Raw genomic sequence first — 21,834 nt, 5'->3', positions numbered from 1 at the left:
CCAGTCTGGACAAAAGCTGAGTTCAGGTATTAGAAGTAGTTGATCTAAAACACAAGGGAAATACAAAAACAAAAACACACTTAAACTGGGGGGGAGAAAAAAGCACTTCAGTTGAAGGGGAAAACACTTCAATGTATAATTGTTTATTTTCCCATTCATTAGGAAAAAAAAAAGAAAAATATATATAGAACATCTATTTGTGTCTCCTATGTCGTGGTCACTTGATTACCAAGTTGAATGAGGTAGTTTCTTTCCCTCAATGATATTGTACATAACAAGGGTTTAGGCAATTCCAAATCCAAGTTATAAGTGCCACTAATATTTGGCTTCTCTGGTGCTCAGATGGTAAACAATCTGCCCACAATGCAGGAGACCCAGGTTTGATCCCTGGGTTGTTAAGATCCATTGGAGGCAGAAAGGGCAACCCACTCTATTATTCTTGCCTGGAAAATTCCATGGAGAGAGGAGCCTGGTGAACTATAGTTCAACCAGTCAGACAGTTGGACACGGCTGAGAGACTGCTTCTTTAAAATGCATATTTACACAGTGCTTAGGGTCACAGTATAGGAGTATTACAAACTATAATCAAAGAAGGTTTCCTGGAGGAAGAAATGCTTTGGCTGAGATTAAAAAAAAATTGAAAGAATAAAAAAGATGGGAAGAGAACTCCATAAAAAGGTGCATCATTTACAGAGTCAGAAAGCATAGTAAATGAAACCCACTGAAGGTAATTTACATAATCAGTGTAGGGAGGTCAAACAGTGAATAGAAGATCTTTTCCCCTCTCTGTCTATTCGCTCAGTCGTGTCCTGCTCTTTGCAACCCATAGACTGTAGCCTGCCAGGCTCCTCTGTCCATGGGATTTTTCAGTGTAGGGAGATCAAACTGTGAACAGAAGATCCTTGTCCTGAATTGTCTCAAACCTCACTGACACTTCTTAGGTCTTTAGTTGGATATTTCCCTTCTCCTGACCAATAAATGCTACAGTCTCATTTTGTATCAGTCCCTAATTCTTCTCTAATTTTCAAATGCATATATGCAACATTTCTAATTCTGACACACAGTTTAATGACAGTGTAGTATTTATAAAACCAACTTTTAAAAGTTCTACTATAAATATAAACATTTCCTATACAAAATTTAAACAGGTGTTCCATATTTATCTATTAAATCCTATTATTTTACACACTATTATTCAAACAAAAAAATTCAGTGCTCCTCACTCACTGATAGTCTCATAAAACTTTAATTCCTCTTTCCTCTACTTTCAAAATATATCACAAGTTTGATCATATCCTATTTCTTACTTTCTTCCTGGTCTACTGCAGTAGCCTCCTGCCAAACCTATCCATGTTTATTCTGGCCTCCCTCCAAAAACTGGTTCTCCCAAAGCAGCCCAAATGGTCCTTTCAAATTTTATTCTGATGACATCATCTTGCTGCTGAAATGTCTTAACCATATATTGCAATCACACATTCATAGTTTAATGTATCACATTAAATATTTACAGTAACAAGAACTGAAATCCCCATTGTATAATGGAAGAAACTAGTACTCAGAGTATCTCATTCATTTTCCTCAAATAACAAATTTTAAGCAGTATATCTAGAATGGAACCTAAGTTTGATTGATTTCAAAGTAATATAGCTTCTTATACAACAAAGAAAGTCCCACGATTGACCACTAGTCTTACCTTTGGAGGTTTGTTCAAAATCTGAACCATGACTTTAAGTTACGCATGGACACTAGGAATTATTTTTCATCCAGTGTAATAACAGATGGCAAAAGGTTGCCTTATTATTTGAGAATATATTTTATTTCATTTGACTGTACATTTTCTTCATGGAGTCTTATAATTATTCAAGTCATTTTTATGTGCACTGTAGATTATTTGAAAGGAATTTCAAATAAGGTACATACAGAAAAACAAAACTTAATCATGTTAGGAAATTTATCAAAATGACCAAAAAATCCTATATATACATAGAAGATATCAAGTAGCCATTTCCCAGGGAGATTTTTCACAAGTAATTTCTTTTTACTAACTTGAAAAAGAAAAATAGCATATGGCTATTTAGTCCTTCTCACTCTGTCATGTTAACATGGCCAGATTAGATAATCTAAGATTTTGAAAGATATTGCCATGAATTTTTTTTAAGTCATACTTACAAACTTTTGGAAAAATCAATGCCAGTTACTAAGCGATTATCATCATCTTCTTCTTAGGAGTGAAGATCACGGGATATTTTATGCCTTCCAGCTGCAATTATCATTGAGTCTTGGAACTGGAATGTGTCCAAGACTGACTCTTATTTAATTAACTCACTTGGATTTTCCCCAAAGTTTTTAAAGGTCATCTATATGTAAAGATATTAACACGCCAAGTCACATAATTCGTGTCAGAAAGGTCCAACATGGGGGGGAAAAAAAGGTCCAACATTCTAAAAAGTGATTTAGAATCCTTTTGAGACTAAAGGCAATCAAGAATAATATATAAACCCAGTCATTTTTCTTCAGTGAACTTGTCGTGTATTTCCCCACCAGCCATAGCATGAATTTCTTTCCATTTATTTAATAGGCAATTTAATCACCTTAAATTTTGGTTAGACATATAAAAGTTATATAAAAAACAGAACTAAACACCTTAAAAAAAAATAACTAATAGCTAATTATATATCCAGTTATTAATTTTCTTAAATGTTAAGCCACCTCTTTTATGTCAACAATTTTGCTATGAATAAGGATACAGCAATTAGCAAAACCTGGGGGAAAATCATGTAGAAAAGTTTTTTTGCAAGAATCTTATTTTCTTATATAGGAGTCAAAAAATAAAGAAGGAGATATTTAATTAAAAAAATAAAGGAGACATTTAATAAAATACTTGTGTTCTTACTTATGCCTTGCAATATAAGAAGAACTGGAGTACTGCGACAAAAAAGAGGGAGAGTTTGACTGATGCTGAAGCTGAAACTCCAATACTTTCACAACCTAATGCTAAGAACTGACTCATTGGAAAAGGCCCTGATGCTGGGAAATATTGAAGGCGGAAGGGGCAGGGGATGACAGAGGGTGAGACGGTTGGATGGCATCACCGATGCGATGGGCCTGAGTTTGAGTAGGCTCTGGGAGTTGGTGATGGACAGGGAAGCCTGGCGTGCTTGCAGTCCATGGGGTCGCAAAGAGTCGGACACGACTGAGTGACTGAACCGAACTGAAGTCCTCTCTTAGGAGATGATATTTAACCTGTGATTTAAAGGAGAGGAAGTGGCTGCCGTTAGAGAGAGTGTTACAGAAGGGAAAGCTAAATAAAAATTAATAAATAAAATTATCTCACTTCAGAGGTGACAGTAGCTTTACATAGAAAGCCCTGAATTTTTCAAGGGAATTTTTATGGCAGTACTGTGCTTAAAAAGCTTTCTCAGCATGAGCCCTCTTGTCCTCTTTCTGATATTAAGGGGAAGGTTTAAATCTTTCAATGGTGAGGATGATGTTAGCTGTGGATCTGTCATACATGGACTTCATTATGTCGAGGTACTTTCCTTCTATTTCAAACTTGCTGAGAATTTTTGTAAAATGTTGAATTTTCATATGATCATGAACAAATCAAGGAGAAATTAAGAAAATAATTCCATTTACAACAGCACCAAAATGAATGAAATAATTAAGAATAAACACCACCATAGAACAATAGTCGTATAAACTAAAACAGCAAAACATTAGTCAGAGATATTGCAGAATGCACACATACATGGGAAGATATTTATAAGCTAGAATATTTACTAATATTAAGATGTTAACGCTACCTCCAGTGATCTACAGGTTTAGTACAAACCCTGTCAAAATTCCAACCTATTTTTCACTGAAATAGAATAATTCATGATAAAATTCATAAGAATCTCAAGACTCCAAATTGTCAAGACAATTTTGAAAAATAAGAAAGTTGGAAGTCTTATACTTCCAGATTGCAAAACATACTACAAAGCTATAGTAATCACAGCACTAGTGTTAGAATAAATATGGACAACAGACTAATGGAGTAAAACACAGAGTCTAGAAATAAACATTTGCATATGTCTTTTGGATATTATATGACATTAAGTGACAAAAGCAGTCACAGAAAATCTAAATATTGTTTGATTCTACCTGACTGAGACACTTAGAAAGGCAAATCATAAACAGAAAGTAGAATCGTGTTTGCCTGGGGCTCAGTGGCTGAAATTGGACAGTTTTATTTGATGGTTGCAGAATTTCAGTCTGAGAAGCTGAAAAAGTTCTGGATACAGACATGGTAATGCTTGCATAACATTGTGAATTAAACTAATGCTGCTTTAATATTGTTAAAATTGTACATTTTATCATGCACATTTGATCATAACTTAAAAAATAAATTTAAGAACTAAGGTGACTTCATTAACTTTATCCTTTTCATTAATAGGTTTATGATGTGAACATAAGCTGTATAGCATGATAGCCCAAAATATATGCAAATATCATGGGATTAGGATTGTTCTGGTTCAGTCTCTAAGTCGTGTCCAACTCTTTGTGACCCCATGGACAGCAGCATGTCAGGCTTCCCTGTCTTTCAATATCTCTTGGAGTTTTTTCAAACTCATTTCCATTGAGTTGGTGATGCCATCCAATCATCTCATCCTCTACTGCCCTCTTCTACTCTTTCCCTCAATCTTTCTCAGCATCAAGATTTTTTTCAATGAGTTGGCTCTTTGCATGAAGTGACCAAAGTATTGAGCTTCAGCTTCAACATCAGTCCTTCCAATAAATATTCAGAGTTGAATATTCCTTTAGGATTTCCTTTAGGATTGACTGATTTGATCTCCTTGCGGTCTGAGGGATTCTCAGGAGTTTTCTGCAACACCACAGTTCAAAAGCATCAATTCTTCAACACTCAGACTTCTTTATGGTCCAAATCTCACAACAGTCCATGACTACTGGAAAACCCATAGCTTTCACTATACAGAACTTTGTCAGCAAAGTGATGTCTCTGCCTTTAAATAAACTGTCTAGGTTTGTAATTGTCTTTCTTCCAAGGAGTAAGTACCTTTTAATTTTATGGATGCAGTCACAGGTCACAGCAATTTTGAAGACCAAGAAAATTAAGGAAAATTAGTGGTAAAGAACCCGCCTGACAACATATAACATAAGAAATGCAGTTTCAATCCCTGGGTTAGGAAGATCCCCTGGGGGAAGTGATGACAATCTTGCCTGGAGAATCCCATGGACGGAGGATCCTGGCAGGCTACAGTCCATGGGTTTGCAAAGGGTCAGGCACAACTAAAGTGAATTAACATGCACACAAGAAAATTAAATCTGCCACTGTTTCCACCTGTCCCCCTTTTAATTGCCAGGAAGTGATAGAATTGGATTCCTTTATCTTATTTTTTCTGAATGTTGGGTTTTAAGCCAGCTTTTTCACTCTCATCTTTCACCCCCATCAAGAGGTTCTTTAATTCCTTTTTACTTTCTGCCTTTAAGGTGGTGTCATCTGCATACCTGAGATTGTTATTTCTACTGGCAATCTTGACTCTAGCCTGTGAGTCATCTAGCTCAGCATTTAGCATCATGTACTCTGCGGAGTGAAGGAGGAGAGTGAAAGAGCCGGCTTAAGACCAAATATTAAAAGAAACAGATCATGGCATCTGGCCCCATTACTGCATGGCAAATAGAAGGGGAGAAGTTGGAAAGTAGTGACTGATTTCCTCTTCTTGGGCTTCAAAATCACTGCAGATGGCGACTGCTGCCATGGTGACAGCCGATGCTTGCTTCTTGGCAGGAAAGTCATGATAAACCTATCCAGTGTGTTGAAAAACAAAGACATTACTCTGCCAAAAAAGGTCTGGATAGTCAAGACTACGACCTTCCCCGTGGTCACATATGGTTTGAAAGCTGGACAGTAAGGAAGGCAGGATGCCAGAGAATTGATGCCTTCAAACTGTGGTGCTGGAGAAGACTCCTGAAAGTCTGTTGGACAGCAAGAAGATCACCAGTCAGTCTAAGGGGAGATCAACCCTGAATATTCACTGGAAGGACTAATGCTGAAGCTGAAATTCCAGGATTTTGGTCATCTGATGCAAACAGATGACTCATTGGAAAATTCCCGGATGCTGGGAAAGATAGAGGGCAGAAGAAGAAATGGACATCAGAGGATAAGATGGCTGGATGGCATCACGAATGCAATAAACATGAACTTGGGCAAACTCCAAGAGAATGTGAGGGACAGGGAGGCTTTAGCATGCTGCAGCCCACAGAGTCACAAAGAGCCGGACATGACTGGGTGCCTGACAGCAACAACACCACTCTGCATAGAAGTTCAAAGGCAGGGTGACAATATGCAGTCTTGACACACTCCTCTCCCAGTTTGGAGCCAGTCCACTGTTTCGTGTTCAATTCTAACTGCCGCTTCTTGACCTGCAAACAGCTTTCTCAGAAGGCAGGTAAGGTGGCCTGGTATTCCCATCTCTTTAAGAATTTTCCATAGTTTGCTGTGATCTACACCATCAAAGGCTATAGTGTAGTCAATGAAGCAGATGTTTGCCTGAATTTCTTGCCTTTTCTATGATGGGATGAATGGAGGCAATTTGATCACTAGTTCTTTAGCCTTTTCTAAATCCATGTTGTGTTTCTGAAATTTCTTGCTTCACATACTGTTGAAGCCTAGCTTGAAGGATTTTGAGCATTGCCTTGCTAGAAGGTGAAATGAGTGCAATCATAAAGTAGCTTGAACATCTTTGGCACTGTCCTTCTTTGGGATTGAAATGAAATCTGACCTTTTCCAGTTCTGTGGCCATTGCTGAGTTTTCCAAATTTGTTGGCTTATTGAATACAGCACTTTAATACCATCATTTTTTAGGATGTGAAGTAGCTCAACTGGAATTTTATGATGTCCCCCAGCTGTGTTCGTAGTAGAGCTTCCTAAGGCCCACTTGACTTCATACACCAGATATCTGCTTCTAGGTGAGTGACAAGACCATCATGGTTATGTGGGTCATGAACTTTTTTTGTTTTTTGTATATTTTTGCCACCTGTTTTTAAATCTTCTGCTTCTGTTAGGTCCATACTGTTTCTGTCCTTTATTGTGCCTGTCTTTGCATGCAATGTTCCTTTGGTATCTCACATTTTCTAGAAGAAATATCTAGTCTCTCCTACTCTATTGTTTTCATCTATTTCTTTGCATTGTTCACTTAAGAAGGCTTTCTTATCTATCTCTCTTTGCTGTTCTCTAGAACTCTGCATTCAGGTGGTATATCTTTTCCTTTCTGCTTTGCTTTTCACTTCTCTTCTTCTCTCAGCTATTTGTAAGGCCTCCTCAGACAACCATTTTGCTTTGTTGCATTCATTTTGGGGGGGACGATTTTGGTCACCAACTCATGGACAATGTTACAAAGCTCTGTCCACTTCAGACACTCTATCTATCGGATCTAATCCCTTTAATATATTTTTATACCTCCACTGTATAATCATAAGTAATTTGACTTAGATCAAACCTGAATGGTCTAGTGGTATCCCCTACTTTCTTCAATTTAAGTATGAACTTTGCAATATGAGCTCATGATCTGAGCCACAGTCAGCTCCTGCTTTTTTTGCTAACTGTATAGAGTGTTTCCATAGTTGGCTGCAAAGAATATAATCAATCTGATTTCGGTATTGACCATCTGGTGATGTCCATATTAGAGTCGTCTCTTGTATTGTTGAAGAGGGTGTTTGCCATTACTAATTGGTTCTCTTGGTAAAACTCTCTTGGCCTTTGCCTTGCTTCATTTTGTACTCAAAGATCAAACTTACCTGTTACTCCAGGTATCTCTTGACTTCCTACATTTGCATTCCAATCCCCTATAATGAAAAAGAAATCTTTTGTGTGTGTGTGTGTGTTAATTCCAGAAGTTCTTGTAAGGCTTCATAGAGTCATTCAACCTCAACTTCTTCAGCATTAGTGGTTGGGGCATAGGTTTGGATTACTGTGATATTGAATGGTTTGCCTTGGAAATGAACTGAGAGCATTCTGTCTTTTCTGAGATTGCACTCGAATAGTTCATTTCAGACTCTTTTGATGACTATGAGAGGTACTCCATTTCTTCTAAGGAATTTTTGCCAAAATTAGTAGATATAATGTTCATATTAATTAAATTTGCCTGTTCTCATCCCCTTTAGTTCACTGATTCCTAAGATGTCAGTGTTCACTCTTGTCACCTCCTGCTTGATCATGCCCAATGTCCCTTGATTCATGGACTTAACACTTCAGGTTTTTATGGAATATGATACACTTGCATGGTTTGTTTAAGAGGTAAATATATCAATACAATGACAGAACTAGTAAATTAAAATCTCTATTTTTGAATTTTTATTTTATATTGAAGTATAATGATTAACAATGTGTTAGTTTCAACTGTTCAGCTGTACTGAATCTACACAGTGTATGCATGTGTCTATTCTTTTTCAAATTCTTTTCCCATTAATTTATTACAAAATATTGAGCAGAATTCCCATGTAACACCGTAGGCCTTGTTGATTATTTTAAATATACTAGTGCTATTTGTCGGTCTAAATATTTATGTAAACAGTTTAACAAATGTTGAATACCTACTATGGGCCAGGAGTTGCTCTAAGTACTCAGAATGCATGAAGAAAAGAAAGCCAACTAAAAGGGAAAAAAAGAATGAAAGGAAGAAAAAAGGAAAAAAAAAAAAAAAAAGGAGGGCAGGAGAAAGAAGGAACAAAACCCAAACTCTTTATTTTGGAGTTCAAAACTAGATTTTAAATGCACGCTACTAAACACCTTAAAGCTCAATATTCAGAAAGCTAAGATCATGGCGTCTGGTCCCATCACTTCATGGGAAATAGATGGGGAAACAGTGGAAGCAGTGTCAGACTTTATTTTGGGGGGTGGCTCCAAAATCACTGCAGATGGTGATTGCAGCCCTGAAATTAAAAGACGCTTACTCCTTGGAAGGAAAGTTATGACCAACCTAGATAGCATATTGAAAAGCAGAGACATTACTTTGTCAAAAAAGGTCCGTCTAGTCAAGGTTATGGTTTTTCCAGTGGTCATGTATGGATGTGAGAGTTGGGCTGTGAAGAAAGCTGAGCACCGAAAAATTGATGCTTTTGAAATGTGGTGTTGGAGAAGACTCTTGAGAGTCCCTTGGACTGCAAGGAGATCCAACCAGTCCATCCTAAAGGAGATCAGTCCTGGGTGTTCACTGGATGCTGAAGCTGAAACTCCAATATTTTGACCACCTCACATGAAGAGTTGACTCATTTGAAAAGACCTTGATGCTGGGAAGGACCGAGAGCAGGAGGAGAAGGGGACAACAGAGGATGAAATGGTTGGATGGCATCACTGACTCGATGGACATGAGTTTGAGTAAACTCCAGGAGTTGGTGACGGACAGGGAGACCTGGCATGCTGCGATCCATGGGGTCACACAGAGTCGGACACAACTGAGCAACTGAACTGAAATTGAACTGAACTGAAACACCTTTGAACGATTTTGTTCTCTTCTGGACCACTCAGATTGCCTGGCTATGCATGGGGAAGAGGGGCTTGATAATGTGAAACTTTCCTCTCTGCAAATCAGTGTCAATATATACCACAGAGTTGACAAACCACAAATTGTGCTACATCTCCACCTTCCAAAAGAGTCACCAAAGTTACTGATGAACCCTAAGTGGGAAGAGCTTACTCTCAGAGCTACAGGGAATATCTATGTATGTGGCAGTGTCACAACATAAATAAAAAATTGTAATGAGTAATAATAAATACAAACATTTGCATTTCAAAAATTAAAAACAAAATCTCTATAACTATATAACAACAACTGCTCTCTCATTTGTTTGTTTTTAAATATTTGTTAACTAGGTTCTCTTTGTCTGTTTTGTTGTTGGTGTCTGTTTGTTTTGGATGTGCCATGTGGATTGTGGTAAAGTAATGTTCAAAATGCTTCAAGCTAGGCTTCAACAGTATGTGAACTGAGAACTTCCAGATGTAAAATCTGTATTTAGAAAAGACTGAGGAACCAGAGATCAAATTGTCAACATCCTGCCCGACTTTAGTATCTACTACAAAGCTACAGTCATCAAAACAGTGTGGTACTGGCACAAAGATAGAAATATAGATCAGTGGAACAGAATAGAAAGCCCAGAAATAAATCCATGCAACTATGGACATCTTATCTTTGACACAGGAGGCAAGAATATACAATGGAGAAAAGACAATCTCTTTAACAAGTGGTGCTGGGAAAACTCGTCAACCATTTGTAAAAGAATGAAACTAGAACACTTTCTAACACCATACACAAAAATAAAGTCAAAATGGATTAAAGATCTAAATGTAAGACCAGAAACTATAAAACTCCTGGAGGAAAGCATAGGCAGAACAGTCTCTGACATAAATCACAGCAAGATCCTCTATGACCCACCTCCCAGAGTAATGGAAATAAAGGCAAAAATAAACAAATGGGACCTAATTAAACTTAAAGGCTTTTGCACAATGAAGGAAACTATAAATAAGGTGAAAAGACAGCCTTCAGAATAGGAGAAAATAATAGCAAATGAAGCTATGGACAAAGAATTAATATCAAAAGTATACAAACAGCTCATGCATCTCAATGCCAGAAAAATAAATGACCTAATCAAAATTTGGCCAAAGAACTAAACAGACATTTCTCCAAAGAAGATATACAAATGGCTAGCAAACACATGAATAGATGCACAACATCACTTATTTTCAGAGAAATGCAAATCAAACCACAATGAGGTACCATCTCATGCCAGTCAGAATGGCTGCTGTCAAAAGTCTACAAACAATAAGTGCTGGAGAGGGTGTGGAACAACTGGGAAATACCTAAATATAAATACAGTTTTATAATGTAAATAATTCTCTACCTGGAATTTGCCTCTGAGTGCCTAAATTTCAAAATAAACATGCTATTAATAAGTAGTATTATTTTATGACCCCAAACCATAAAATTATATTTTCTCTTCTACCTTTAAAACACAAAGTCGTTTTATATTGTTATGCTTATTTTACATGCTCACTTTGTTTTTTCCAGAACTTCCTCGTAGCATTTTTTTGCCTCTAAATTTCTGAGTGTGCAAGCCTGAGAGGTTTAGCAAAGGGCTTTTCAAAGCATAAAATGCAGCCGTGGTCTGCTTGCTGCAAACAAGCAGGGTGCAAAGACTGAGAGGGCCACATGGTGTGGGAGACACGGATGGAGAGGACCTGCCGTCTCTCCTCCAACCTGTACGTCCTTGGGGACCGCAGATGACCGCATAGGAGGCCATTAAGGGAAAATATTTCACAGGCAGAAGAACCCCCTGCTGGGAGCAGCAGAGGTCAAGGCTGTGACTGCGCACGCAAAGGAGCTTCCACACAGGGTTTGCATCACACATGAGCGTCTACGGCTCTGTGGCCACGGACAGGCGCCCGCACCATGAAGAGAGCCTGGGTGGCAGCGGGTCCAGCCCGCTAGCTCATGCCGCTTGAAAGAAGCCTCATCCCTGCCGCTCATGGTGGTTTTGCAGTCCAGGTTTTGCAAACGGCCACATAGGGCTCACTGGCAACCAGTGTGGGCAGAATTAGCACCAGTAGACTCTCAGCAAACATTTGAGACCCGAACTTGCTGAAAGAGAAGATTTTTTTTTTTTTTCTTACAGCAAAAGTCAGCTAGCATTTTAGGCGTCATAGCTGAAGAACAGCAGCTAACCACAAGGTGTCAGAAACACAGACAGGAAACTCGGCTCTGCCCAAGCCTACAGCAGGAGACGTGTTGGCTGAAGACACCTCCAGTGACGGCAATAGGTTTATAAGCTCTTCCTAAAGTGGCCTTCTTAAAATGACTCTCATTGAAAATAACACCTGAAAATTGTTTTGTGACTAGACACTTTAATTAATTTTCATTCTAAACTATATTATTTTTCTGATTTATATTCAAATTATTGCTTATTTTTTAATAATTTTGAAATAGAACTATGAAGATCTAGGCATATTTCTGAAAAACAATAGGAATAAAGAACTACCAGTCTCCTCACAGATCAAAATGTGTTACATATCATAGCAATTCTATGCCAACCTGCACATGAATAAGGAGATCATTGAAACAGAAGATTGTCTTGAATTGGACCCAAATACACTGGGATATAATAGTCAGGTTTCAAATTAATGACAAAAACATAATTATGAGACTATTTTTAAAAACCTCAAAATATCGTGAAAGCACTAAAATTTCAGTCCCTTTTCAACTCTTATACCAAAAATAAATTCAAGATGGATCCAGCTTCTTAATATAAGAGATAAAGAGGCTTTAAAAATTAAATACTGAAAAAGAATTGAGGAATATTTTGCCCAAGCGAATGGGAAAAAAATTTCCAAGTAGGATACAAAAAACAAAAAATTGAATATAAAATGTAAAAAAAGATTACATGCAAGAAGCATTCTACATAGTTCAAAAAGTTAAAAACATATAACCAGAAAATATTAACTACATATGCAGTGGTAAAGAAGATCATTTCTTTAGTTCATAAATATCTCATAAAAATCAGTATGAAAAAGAGAACAAATTGAATGAAATGGGTAAAAGAAATATTTTTTTTCACAAAAAAATCAAATTAAATATGTGGAAAGATGACCAAACTAAATTAAATCAAAACAGTTGTTGCTAAAGTATAACTTGAATCAGATGTCATATTTATCAGGTACTGCTCATTGAGATGCAGACAAAAGTATTCGCACAGACAGCGGATAGGACTGTAACTATTAGAAGATGCTCAAGAATGGTAGTTTGGCTACAACTATCAGTATCAACATTTTAAATGCATATACTACCTGATGATTGATTCAAATATTATAGCAATGATTCTATGCCAATGAACTCATATTTATCCATTTAAAAGGCCATGTATTTTTTAATAATTTTTTGTCATAGAAAGTTTAGCAAGCAGCTGGAGAGGAATGTGCACATTAATTCTAGTAAAAATGTATAAGAAGTATTGCCCACCATAGGAAAAATTAAGGTTATATATAAGGACCGGGCTTCCTAGGTAGCAGAGTGGTCAGGAATCTACCTGTGAATTCAGGAGATGCAAGAGAGCGGTGTTTGTCCCTGGGTCAGGAAAATCCCCTGGAGGAGGAAATGACAGCCAATGCCAGTAATCTTGCCTGTAAAATGCACACAATATATGGACTGGAATGAAAACATTTTCAAGATTTTGCATAGTAAAAGTGAGTATTAAATATATATATAGAAACAAATATCCATATGTTAAATACACTTGCATGTACCAAGATTATTACCAGATGAAAAGAAGCCAATTTAAGGCCAACCTCTAGCATCACTGACTCAATGGGCATGAATCTGAGCAAACTCCAGGAGAGAGTGACGGACAGCGGAGCCTGGCATGCTGCCGTCCATGGGGTCGCAGAGTCGGACACGACTTAGTGACCGAACAGCAGCTGAGGACGAGGGCTGGGAACTGCTGAGGGAAATAGGAAATTCATTTGAAACTCTATCCCATATTGTTTGGTTTCATTCATTCTGTTTGCTAATGAATGCTAAGTCACTTCAGTCACATCCGACTCTTTGCAACCCATGAACTGTTGCCCACAAAACTCCTCTGACAATGGTGATTCAAGAGTGGCTAGCCACGCACTTCTCCAGGGGATCATCCTGACGCTGGTCTCCTCCATTGGTAGATGGATTCTTTACCACAAGCACCACCTGGAAAATCTTGATTATTAATATCTTAGTTCAATATTACTTACAAACAAAAACATATGAAATTAAAAATTTTGTGTATAATTTTCCCACTATAAGTTTCATCACCATATATTATTAATTCTCACTATATAGGCGTTATGCCTTTCAGGTACAGTGATAAACAAGGAGTTATAGACCTTCCATTATAGTAGGGAGGGAAACTGTTAATAACAGCACAGTTCTATAATTATATTATTTAAAAATAATTAATATATATTCATTAAAGAAAGTGAATCCAGAAACAAATTTTAAAATGACTTCAGCATTCTAGGAAAATGGACTCTGATGTCAAATGTCTCCCTTTATAGTAAATGATGCACTTCTTTAATATGAGATAAAAATATTTCTTCTCCAGATCTTCTTCATAGCATTAGTTAACTCAGAATTTCTTAGACTGTAGATTAGTGGGTTCAGCATGGGGCTTATGACGGTATAAAACACAGTCACTGATTTGTCAATGGGAAAAGTCTTAGCCGGTCTTGCATTTATGAAAATACAGGGAACAAAGAAGCAAATAACCACAGTGATGTGGGAGCCACAGGTCTGGAGGGCTTTCCGCCTCCCTTCCTGACTCAGGTTCTTCAGAGAGCGCAGGATGACTCCATAGGACACGAATAAGAGCAGAAACCCAAGAGTGCAGATCAGTCCTCCATTGACCACAACTAAGACGCCAGTGACATAGGTGTCAGTACAGACGAGTTTCAGTAGAGGGAACATGTCACAGGTAAAGTGTTCGATGACATTGGGGCCACAGAATGGGAGCCCATAAACAGTGCTGAGTTGAATTGCTGAGTGTAGAAAACCTCCAACCCAGGACACCACCAGCAACACAACACATACCCTGTGCCTCATGATCACCAGATAATGCAAGGGCTTACAGATGGCCACGTAGCGGTCATAGGCCATCACCAGTAGAAGTAGGATCTCAGATCCACCAAAAAAGTGCTCTGTAAATAGCTGGGTCATGCAAGATTTAAAGGATACAATGTTTTTCCCAAAGAACAAGTCTGAAATCAATCTAGGTGTAATACAAGAAGAGTAAGTGACATCCATAAAAGATAAGCTAGCAAGAAAAAAGTACATCGGTGAGTTCAGGCTCTTACTGACAGTTATAGTCACAACTATGAGCAGGTTTCCCACCACAGTCAAGATATAGAAGAGTAAGAATGTAACAAAAAGGACTTTCTGCTCCTTCGGATTCTGTGTGAGGCCCAAGAGGATGAAGTAAGTCACATTGCTCCTTGTTTCCATCTAGTCTGTCTAAATTCTACCTTCAATTGTTAGAAGCAGTGTACCTACAAAACAAGGGGAAAACTTTTAAATGAATTAAATTTTCATCTGCTGTTATATATTCAATTAAAAGAATGTATGTGGAGAGTCTTTTCATGTCCAATGTGTCATTGATAGTGTATCTCCAAGTTGAATAAGGTAGAGTTACTTGCCCTCATAATATAATACAGGACTAGGGATAAGATAATTCCAGATCCATATAATAAGCTATAAGAAAATTCACAAATGGTGAATCATAGTACAGATATGCATCAATAATAATTGAATCAGAGAAGACTTTCCAGAGGAATTAATGCTTTAGCTGAATTTTTTTTTTAAGTGAAACGATAAGAACGGACTGGAAGGGAATTCAGTGAAGTCACAAAATTGTAAAAGTGAGGTTCATGGTAATTTACATAATCAATGTGAGTAGATCAAATCTTGAATAGAAGGTTTCTGTCCTGAGTTGTCCCAGATCTCACTGATACTTCTTAGGTCTTTAAGTGGATATTTCCCTTTTCCTGACCAGTAAACACTGCAACAGTCTAATTGTGTGCCTCCAAACCCTGTGTTTCCCCTAATTTTAAAATATGTATATGCAGCATCTCTAAATGTGGACAAGCAACTGAATGGCAACTTAGTATTTACAAAACTAACTTTTTTATTTTCCACAGTATGTGTAGCACTTCCTATACAAAATTTGAAGTGTTGCCTTTTACCTTGCTAAATAATATAATTTTTCATGCTATTGTGCAGACAAAAAATTTCAGTGCTCTTCACTTATTTTTTACTCTCATAAAAATTAAATAAATCCTATTGACTCTACTTCCAAAATATATCACAAATTGGAATATTCTCATCTATTTTTTTCTGCTATGCTTTTTTTATTTCTAAGTTTCTTTGTAGCCCACAGTGATAGCCTCCTCCCAAGTCTCTCCATGTTTATTCTGGCCTCCAAAAACTGGTTTTCAGAAGCAGCCCGAATTGTCCTTCCCAGGCTTATTCTGATGATATCACCACTCTGCTGCTCAAAAGTCTTACAGTATATTCCAATCATGCAGTCATAGTTTAATGTGTCACATTTAACATTTATAGTAACATACACTACAATCCCTGTTTCATCACTAAAAAATACTAAGGCTCAGAACATCTATTTCATTTTCCCAAAGTCACACATTTTTGAGTGCTATACTTAGAATTGAATCTAAGTTTGATTTATTTCAAAAGTAAGTTAATTTCTTTCATAATAAAGAATGTCTCTCAATTGTTAACCTGTTTCCCCATATTTTCCATTAGTCTTACCTTGCAGAGGCTTGTTCACAATCTGATGAATGAGTTTTAACACAATGTAAGTCCTGGAATTCTTTCATCCAGTATGACAGTAGAGAGCAAAAGGGTGCCTTATTATCTGAGGATATAAATTTGTACAGTCATTTGACCGTCCATTTTCTGAATGGATTCTTCTCATTATTCAGAGGGTCATTTTTATATGCTAGATTATTTGAAAGGAATTCCTTGGTGTACACAGAAAAAACAAACCTTTATCACATTGGGAAATTTATCAAAATGACCAACAAATTCTACATAAACATAGGAAGATAGCAACTTGCCATTTCCCAGGGAACTTTTTCATAAGTAACCTCTTTCCAAATAACATTAAAAAGAAAAATAGCACTGATTGCTTAGCCCATGTCACTCTGTCACGTTGACATGGCCAGACTAGTTCAAACTGAAATTTTGTAAAATATTTCTATGATTTTTTTTAAGTCTAAGAAAGGACCTCCTGAAAAATTGGTGCAAGTTACTAAGTGGATAGCATTTTCTTCCTGTTAAGAATGAAGATCATGGAGTATTTCATCCCCTCCAGTTGCAATTATTATTGAATCTTAGAGTTGGAATGTGTCCAAGACTGATTCTTGCTTAATTAATTCAGTGGAATTTTCCACAAAGTTTTTTTTTCCCACAAAATTTTTAAAGAACATCTGTGTGTAAAGATATTAATAGGCCAAATCACATAGTTCATGTGAGAAAAAATAGTACTTTAGAATCTCTATAAGACTGCTGCCAATGAAGAATAAAATATCAACCTAGTTATTTTGCTCCAGTGAACTTATTTGTTATATATTTCCCCACCTGAAATAGCAAGATTTTCTTTCCTTTTATTTCATACTCAGCTTAATCACCATAAAATTTGGTTAGAAATATGAAAATTATATCAAAAGACACAATTAAATATATTAAAATTGTAGATATAAGAGCTAATAGTTTAAACAATTAGCAACTTTTTAAAAGTAGGATGCCTCTGTTACGCCAGCAACTGTGCTATAAGTAAGGATACAACAATTAATAAAACCAAGGTTAAATCATGTAAAAAATTTTTTTCTTGCGTTCCTGTATTATTTTCTCAGAATAAAGTCAGACAATAAAGAGGGAGACATTCAGTAATTGTAGTTGTATTCATGGCTGGTAATATAAGAAATAGTTTACTGTGACAGAAAATAAGAGGAAGTTCTACTGTGGATAATGTAATCAGAGAAGGCCTTTCTTAAAAAGTGATATTTAAACTCAGATTAAAAAGATAGGAAGTGACTACCATTAGAAGTACTGTTACAGAAAGCAAAGCTAAGTAAAAATTTAAAAATAAAATTATCTCACTTCAGAGAATAAGCGCTATACTTAGAAAAAATCTGAGTAACATGGAAACTTCCGTTACCATATGTAAGATAGATAAACAACGGGAATTTGCTGTATGGCTCAGGAAACTCAAACATGTTCTCTGTACCGACCTAGAGGGGTGGGATGGGAGGGAGGTGGGAGGGAGGTTCAAGAGGGAGGGGGTATGTGTATACCGATGGCTGATTCATGTTGGGGTTTGACAGTTTACAACAAAACTCTGTAAAGCAATTATCCTTCAATAAAAATAAATTAATTTTTTATGAAGGACTTGTGAAAGTGTGCCCACTGTCTTCTTTCAGATTTTAACGTGGAAGTTTCAAAGCTTTAGTGCTGAGGATGATGTTTGCAGTGGAGCAGTCACATGTGGACTTTATTATGTCCAGGCACCTTCCTTCTATTTCAAACTTGATGAGAGTTTTTTGTGAAATGTTGTTGAATTTTTATATGGTCGTGAACAAACCAAGCAGAAATTAAGAAAATAATTCCACTTACAAGATCACCAAAAAGAACAAAATAGTTAAGAGAAAACTTTATCAATGAGTCAAAAGCATTTTAAACTAAACATCACAAAACTTTATTCAGAGATATTATGGAACACACATGTATATGGGAAAACATTTATGAACTAGAATATTTATTAGTGTTAAGATATTAATATTGCTTCAAGTGATCTACGGATTCAATACACTCCTTATCAAAACTATAAAAATGTTTTTTGCAGAAGTAGAAAAATTGATGATAAAATTCGTATGGAATATTAAGGACTTCAAAATTGCCAAAACAGTTTTGAAAAGAAGGAAAGTTGGAGGTCTCACACTTTCTGGTTCTAAAACATACTACAAAGCTACAGTAACCACAGCACTAGTATTGGGATAAAGATGGACAAGGGAATAATGTAGTAAACAGACTCTAAAAATAAACCTTTGTGTATGTTCCAGATAATTTTCAACAAGACTGCCAAGAGCAATTTTGGGGGAAAAAAAAATATAATATGGCATTAAGTGAAAAAAGACAGTCACAAAAAACAAATACTGTATGATTCCACTTGACTGAGACACTCAAAGAGTCAAATCATGGACAAAAAGCAGAATGGTGGTTGCCTACAGGTCAGTGAGGGAAAATGGAGAATTTTGTTTAACAGTTTTAGCATTTCAGCTTGAGAAGTTGGGAAAGTTCTGGATATAGACAGTGGTCATAGTTGCATAACTTAATGTCACTTTAAGATGATTAAAGTTATGAATTTTGTCATGTATACTTGGCCATAATTTTAAAAGTAAATATAAGATCTAAGGTGACCTCATTAATTGATTTATGACATGAATATAGAGTACAGCTTGATAGCCCAAAGTAAAGGCAAATATCATCGGATTCAGATACATCTGGGGAATTTAAGAGGCAAATATGTTAATCCAATGACAAAACTACTAAATTAAAATCTCTGTCTTTAAATTTTTATTTTAATTTGGAGCATGTATGCCTGTGTGCTGTGGTTTCAGTCGCGTCTGACTCTGTAAACGTGTGGACTGCAGCCCGCAGACTCCTCTGTCCATGGGATGATCCTGACAAGAGCAGTGGAGTGCGGCGCCTCGCCCCCCTCCATGGGGTCTTCCCGGCCCAAGCCTGCATGTGCTGCAGCCCCTGAATTACAGGTGGATTACCACAGAGCCACTGGGAAGCCCAGATTAGACTGCAGTGATTTACAACGTGCCAGTTTCAGATCTACAGCAAAGGACTGAGTTATACAAATACACGTGTCTACCTTTTCTCCATTTCTTTTCCCACTTAGTTTATTACAAAGTGTGAGCAGAGTTCCCTGTGCTGTACAGTAGGACTTGTTATAATCTATGTTAAACATGTGGTGGCTTAGTCCAACTCTTGTGGTACCAGGGACAGCAGCCTGCTAGGCTCCTCTGTCCATGGGATTCTCCTGCAAGAATACTGGAGAGGGATGCCATGCCCGCCTCCACGAGGTCTCCTGACCCAGGGATCCAGCCCACATCTCCTCTAGCTCTTGCTTTGCAGGTGGATTCTTTACCACAGAGCCAGCGGGAAAGCCATGTTAGAGTATAGTGATTAGCCTGTCTACATTGCTGCAATTGTCTACATTGCTAAAAAATGTCTACAGCAAAGTGACTGAGTTATACATATACATGTATCTACTCTTTTTCAAATTCTGTTCCCATTTAGTTTATTACAAAACATTGGGTAGAGTTCCCTTTTGCTATACAGTAGGCCTTGCTATAATCTATTTTAAATATAGGAGTGCATATTGGAGGAGAAGGAAATGGCAACCCACTTCAGTGTTCTTGCCTGGAGAATCCCAGGGACAGAGGAGCCTGGTGAGCTACAGTCCCTAGGGTCACATAGACTCGGACATGACTGAAGCGACTGAGCATACATAAATTAGTTAAAAATCAGAGCAACAATTTTCTCATGAATTCATTATACATTGTTTTTTTTTTTTTTTTGCTATATAGGTTTTAGGCCATTCTGGGTACAGTTATAAACAAGTAATTATAGACCTTACATTCTAGTAAGCAGAAAAACTGTTATTAATAGCACAGATGTATAATTGCAATCTTTAATGATAATTATCATATACTTGTTCAAGAAAAAGAAATCAGAATCAAATTTTAAAATGGCTTCCCTGGTGGCTAATATTGTAAAGAATCTTCCTGCAATGGGGGAGACCTGGATTCGATCGCTGGGTTGAGAAGATCACATGGAGGAGAGTGTGGCAATTCACTCCAGTATCCTTGTCTGGAGAATCCCCATGGATAGAGGGGTCTGGCCGGCTACAGTCCATGCAGTTGCAAGCAGCTGACATGACTGAGTGACAAAGCACAAAATGCTTCTGCATTCGAAGGAAATGTCCCCTGATGTCAAATGACACCCTTCATAGTAATCAGTGCACTTACTTAAAATGAGATATGATGTTCCTTCTCCAGACCTTCTTCATAGCACTAGTTAACTCAGAGTTTCTTAGACTGTAGATTAGTGGGTTCAGCATGGGGCTTATGACTGTATAAAACACACTCAATGATTTGTCAATGGGGAAGGTCTTAGCAGGTCTTGCATACATGAAAATGCAGGGAACAAAGAAGCACACAACCACAGTGATGTGGGAGCCACAGGTCTGGAGGGCTTTCCGCCTCCCTTCCTGACTCAGGTTCTTCAGAGAGTGCAGGATGACTCCGTAGGAGGCGAGTAAGAGCAGAAACACAAGAGTGCAGATCAGTCCTCCATTGGGCAGCACTAAGATGCCAGTGACATAGGTGTCAGTACAGACGAGTTTCAATAAAGGGAACAAGTCACACATAAAGTGATCAATGACATTGGGGCCACAGAATGGGAGCCCATAAATAGTGCCAAGTTGAATAATTGAGTGCAGAAAACCTCCAACCCAGGATACAACCAGCAACACAACACACACCCTCTGCCTCATGATCACCAGATAATGCAAGGGCTTACAGATGGCCACATAGCGGTCATAGGCCATCACCAGCAGAAGTAGGATCTCTGATCCACCAAAAAAGTGCTCTGTAAATAGCTGGGTCATGCAAGATTCAAATGATATGATTTTTTCCCCTAAGAACAAGTCTGAAATCATTCTAGGTATAATACAAGAAGAATAAGTGACATCCATAAATGATAAGCTAGCAAGAAAAAAGTACATCGGTGAGTTCAGGGTCTTACTGACAGTTATAGTCACAATAATGACCAGGTTGCCCATCAGGGTCCAAATGTAGAAGAAGAAGAACATAACAAAAAGTAGCTTCTGTTCCTTTGGATTCTGAGTGAGGCCCAGGAGGACAAAGTAATTTACATTGTTCCTTGGTTCCATCCAGTCTGGACAGAAGCTGAGTTCAGGTATTAGAAGCAGTTGGTCTAAAAGACAAGGGGAAAAACATTTAAATTAAAAAAAAAAAAAAAACACTTAAAGGAGAAAATACTTAGATGCACAATTATTTATTTACACATTCACTTGAAGAATGTATCTAGAACATCTATTTGTGTCTAATATGTCACGGACATTTTGATTACAAGTTGAGTAAGGCATAGTTTCTTTCCCTCAGTGATATGGTACACAACAAGGGATCAGGCAATTCCAGACCCAAGTTAT

The 21,834-nt window shown here is 37.3% G+C and overlaps 2 protein-coding genes across 2 annotated transcripts; both read right to left on the bottom strand.

The window, feature by feature from the left end:
- Positions 1–14,090: 14,090 nt before the first annotated feature.
- On the bottom strand, positions 14,091–15,017 carry LOC136175339 (olfactory receptor 4A47-like). The gene has a single exon (XM_065945669.1). The coding sequence runs from the start codon at positions 15,015–15,017 to the stop codon at positions 14,091–14,093; it is 927 nt and encodes a 308-aa protein (XP_065801741.1).
- A 5,608-nt stretch (positions 15,018–20,625) lies between these two features.
- On the bottom strand, positions 20,626–21,555 carry LOC136176030 (olfactory receptor 4A47-like). The gene has a single exon (XM_065946212.1). It carries the CDS (start codon positions 21,553–21,555, stop codon positions 20,626–20,628), a length of 930 nt encoding a protein of 309 aa, XP_065802284.1.
- Between the last annotated feature and the right edge of the window lie 279 nt (positions 21,556–21,834).

The sequence above is a fragment of the Muntiacus reevesi genome, chromosome 9 (assembly GCF_963930625.1).
Source record: "Muntiacus reevesi chromosome 9, mMunRee1.1, whole genome shotgun sequence".
NCBI classification, from domain to species: domain Eukaryota; kingdom Metazoa; phylum Chordata; class Mammalia; order Artiodactyla; family Cervidae; genus Muntiacus; species Muntiacus reevesi.
The sequence above is the reverse complement of the archived record's forward strand: the minus strand, read 5'-3'. Positions and strand labels throughout refer to the sequence as shown.

Coding starts and splice junctions, on each gene's coding strand:
- LOC136176030 (XM_065946212.1), bottom strand. CDS start 21,555: ATGGAACCAAGGAACAATGTAAATTACTTTGTCCTCCTGGGCCTCACT.
- LOC136175339 (XM_065945669.1), bottom strand. CDS start 15,017: ATGGAAACAAGGAGCAATGTGACTTACTTCATCCTCTTGGGCCTCACA.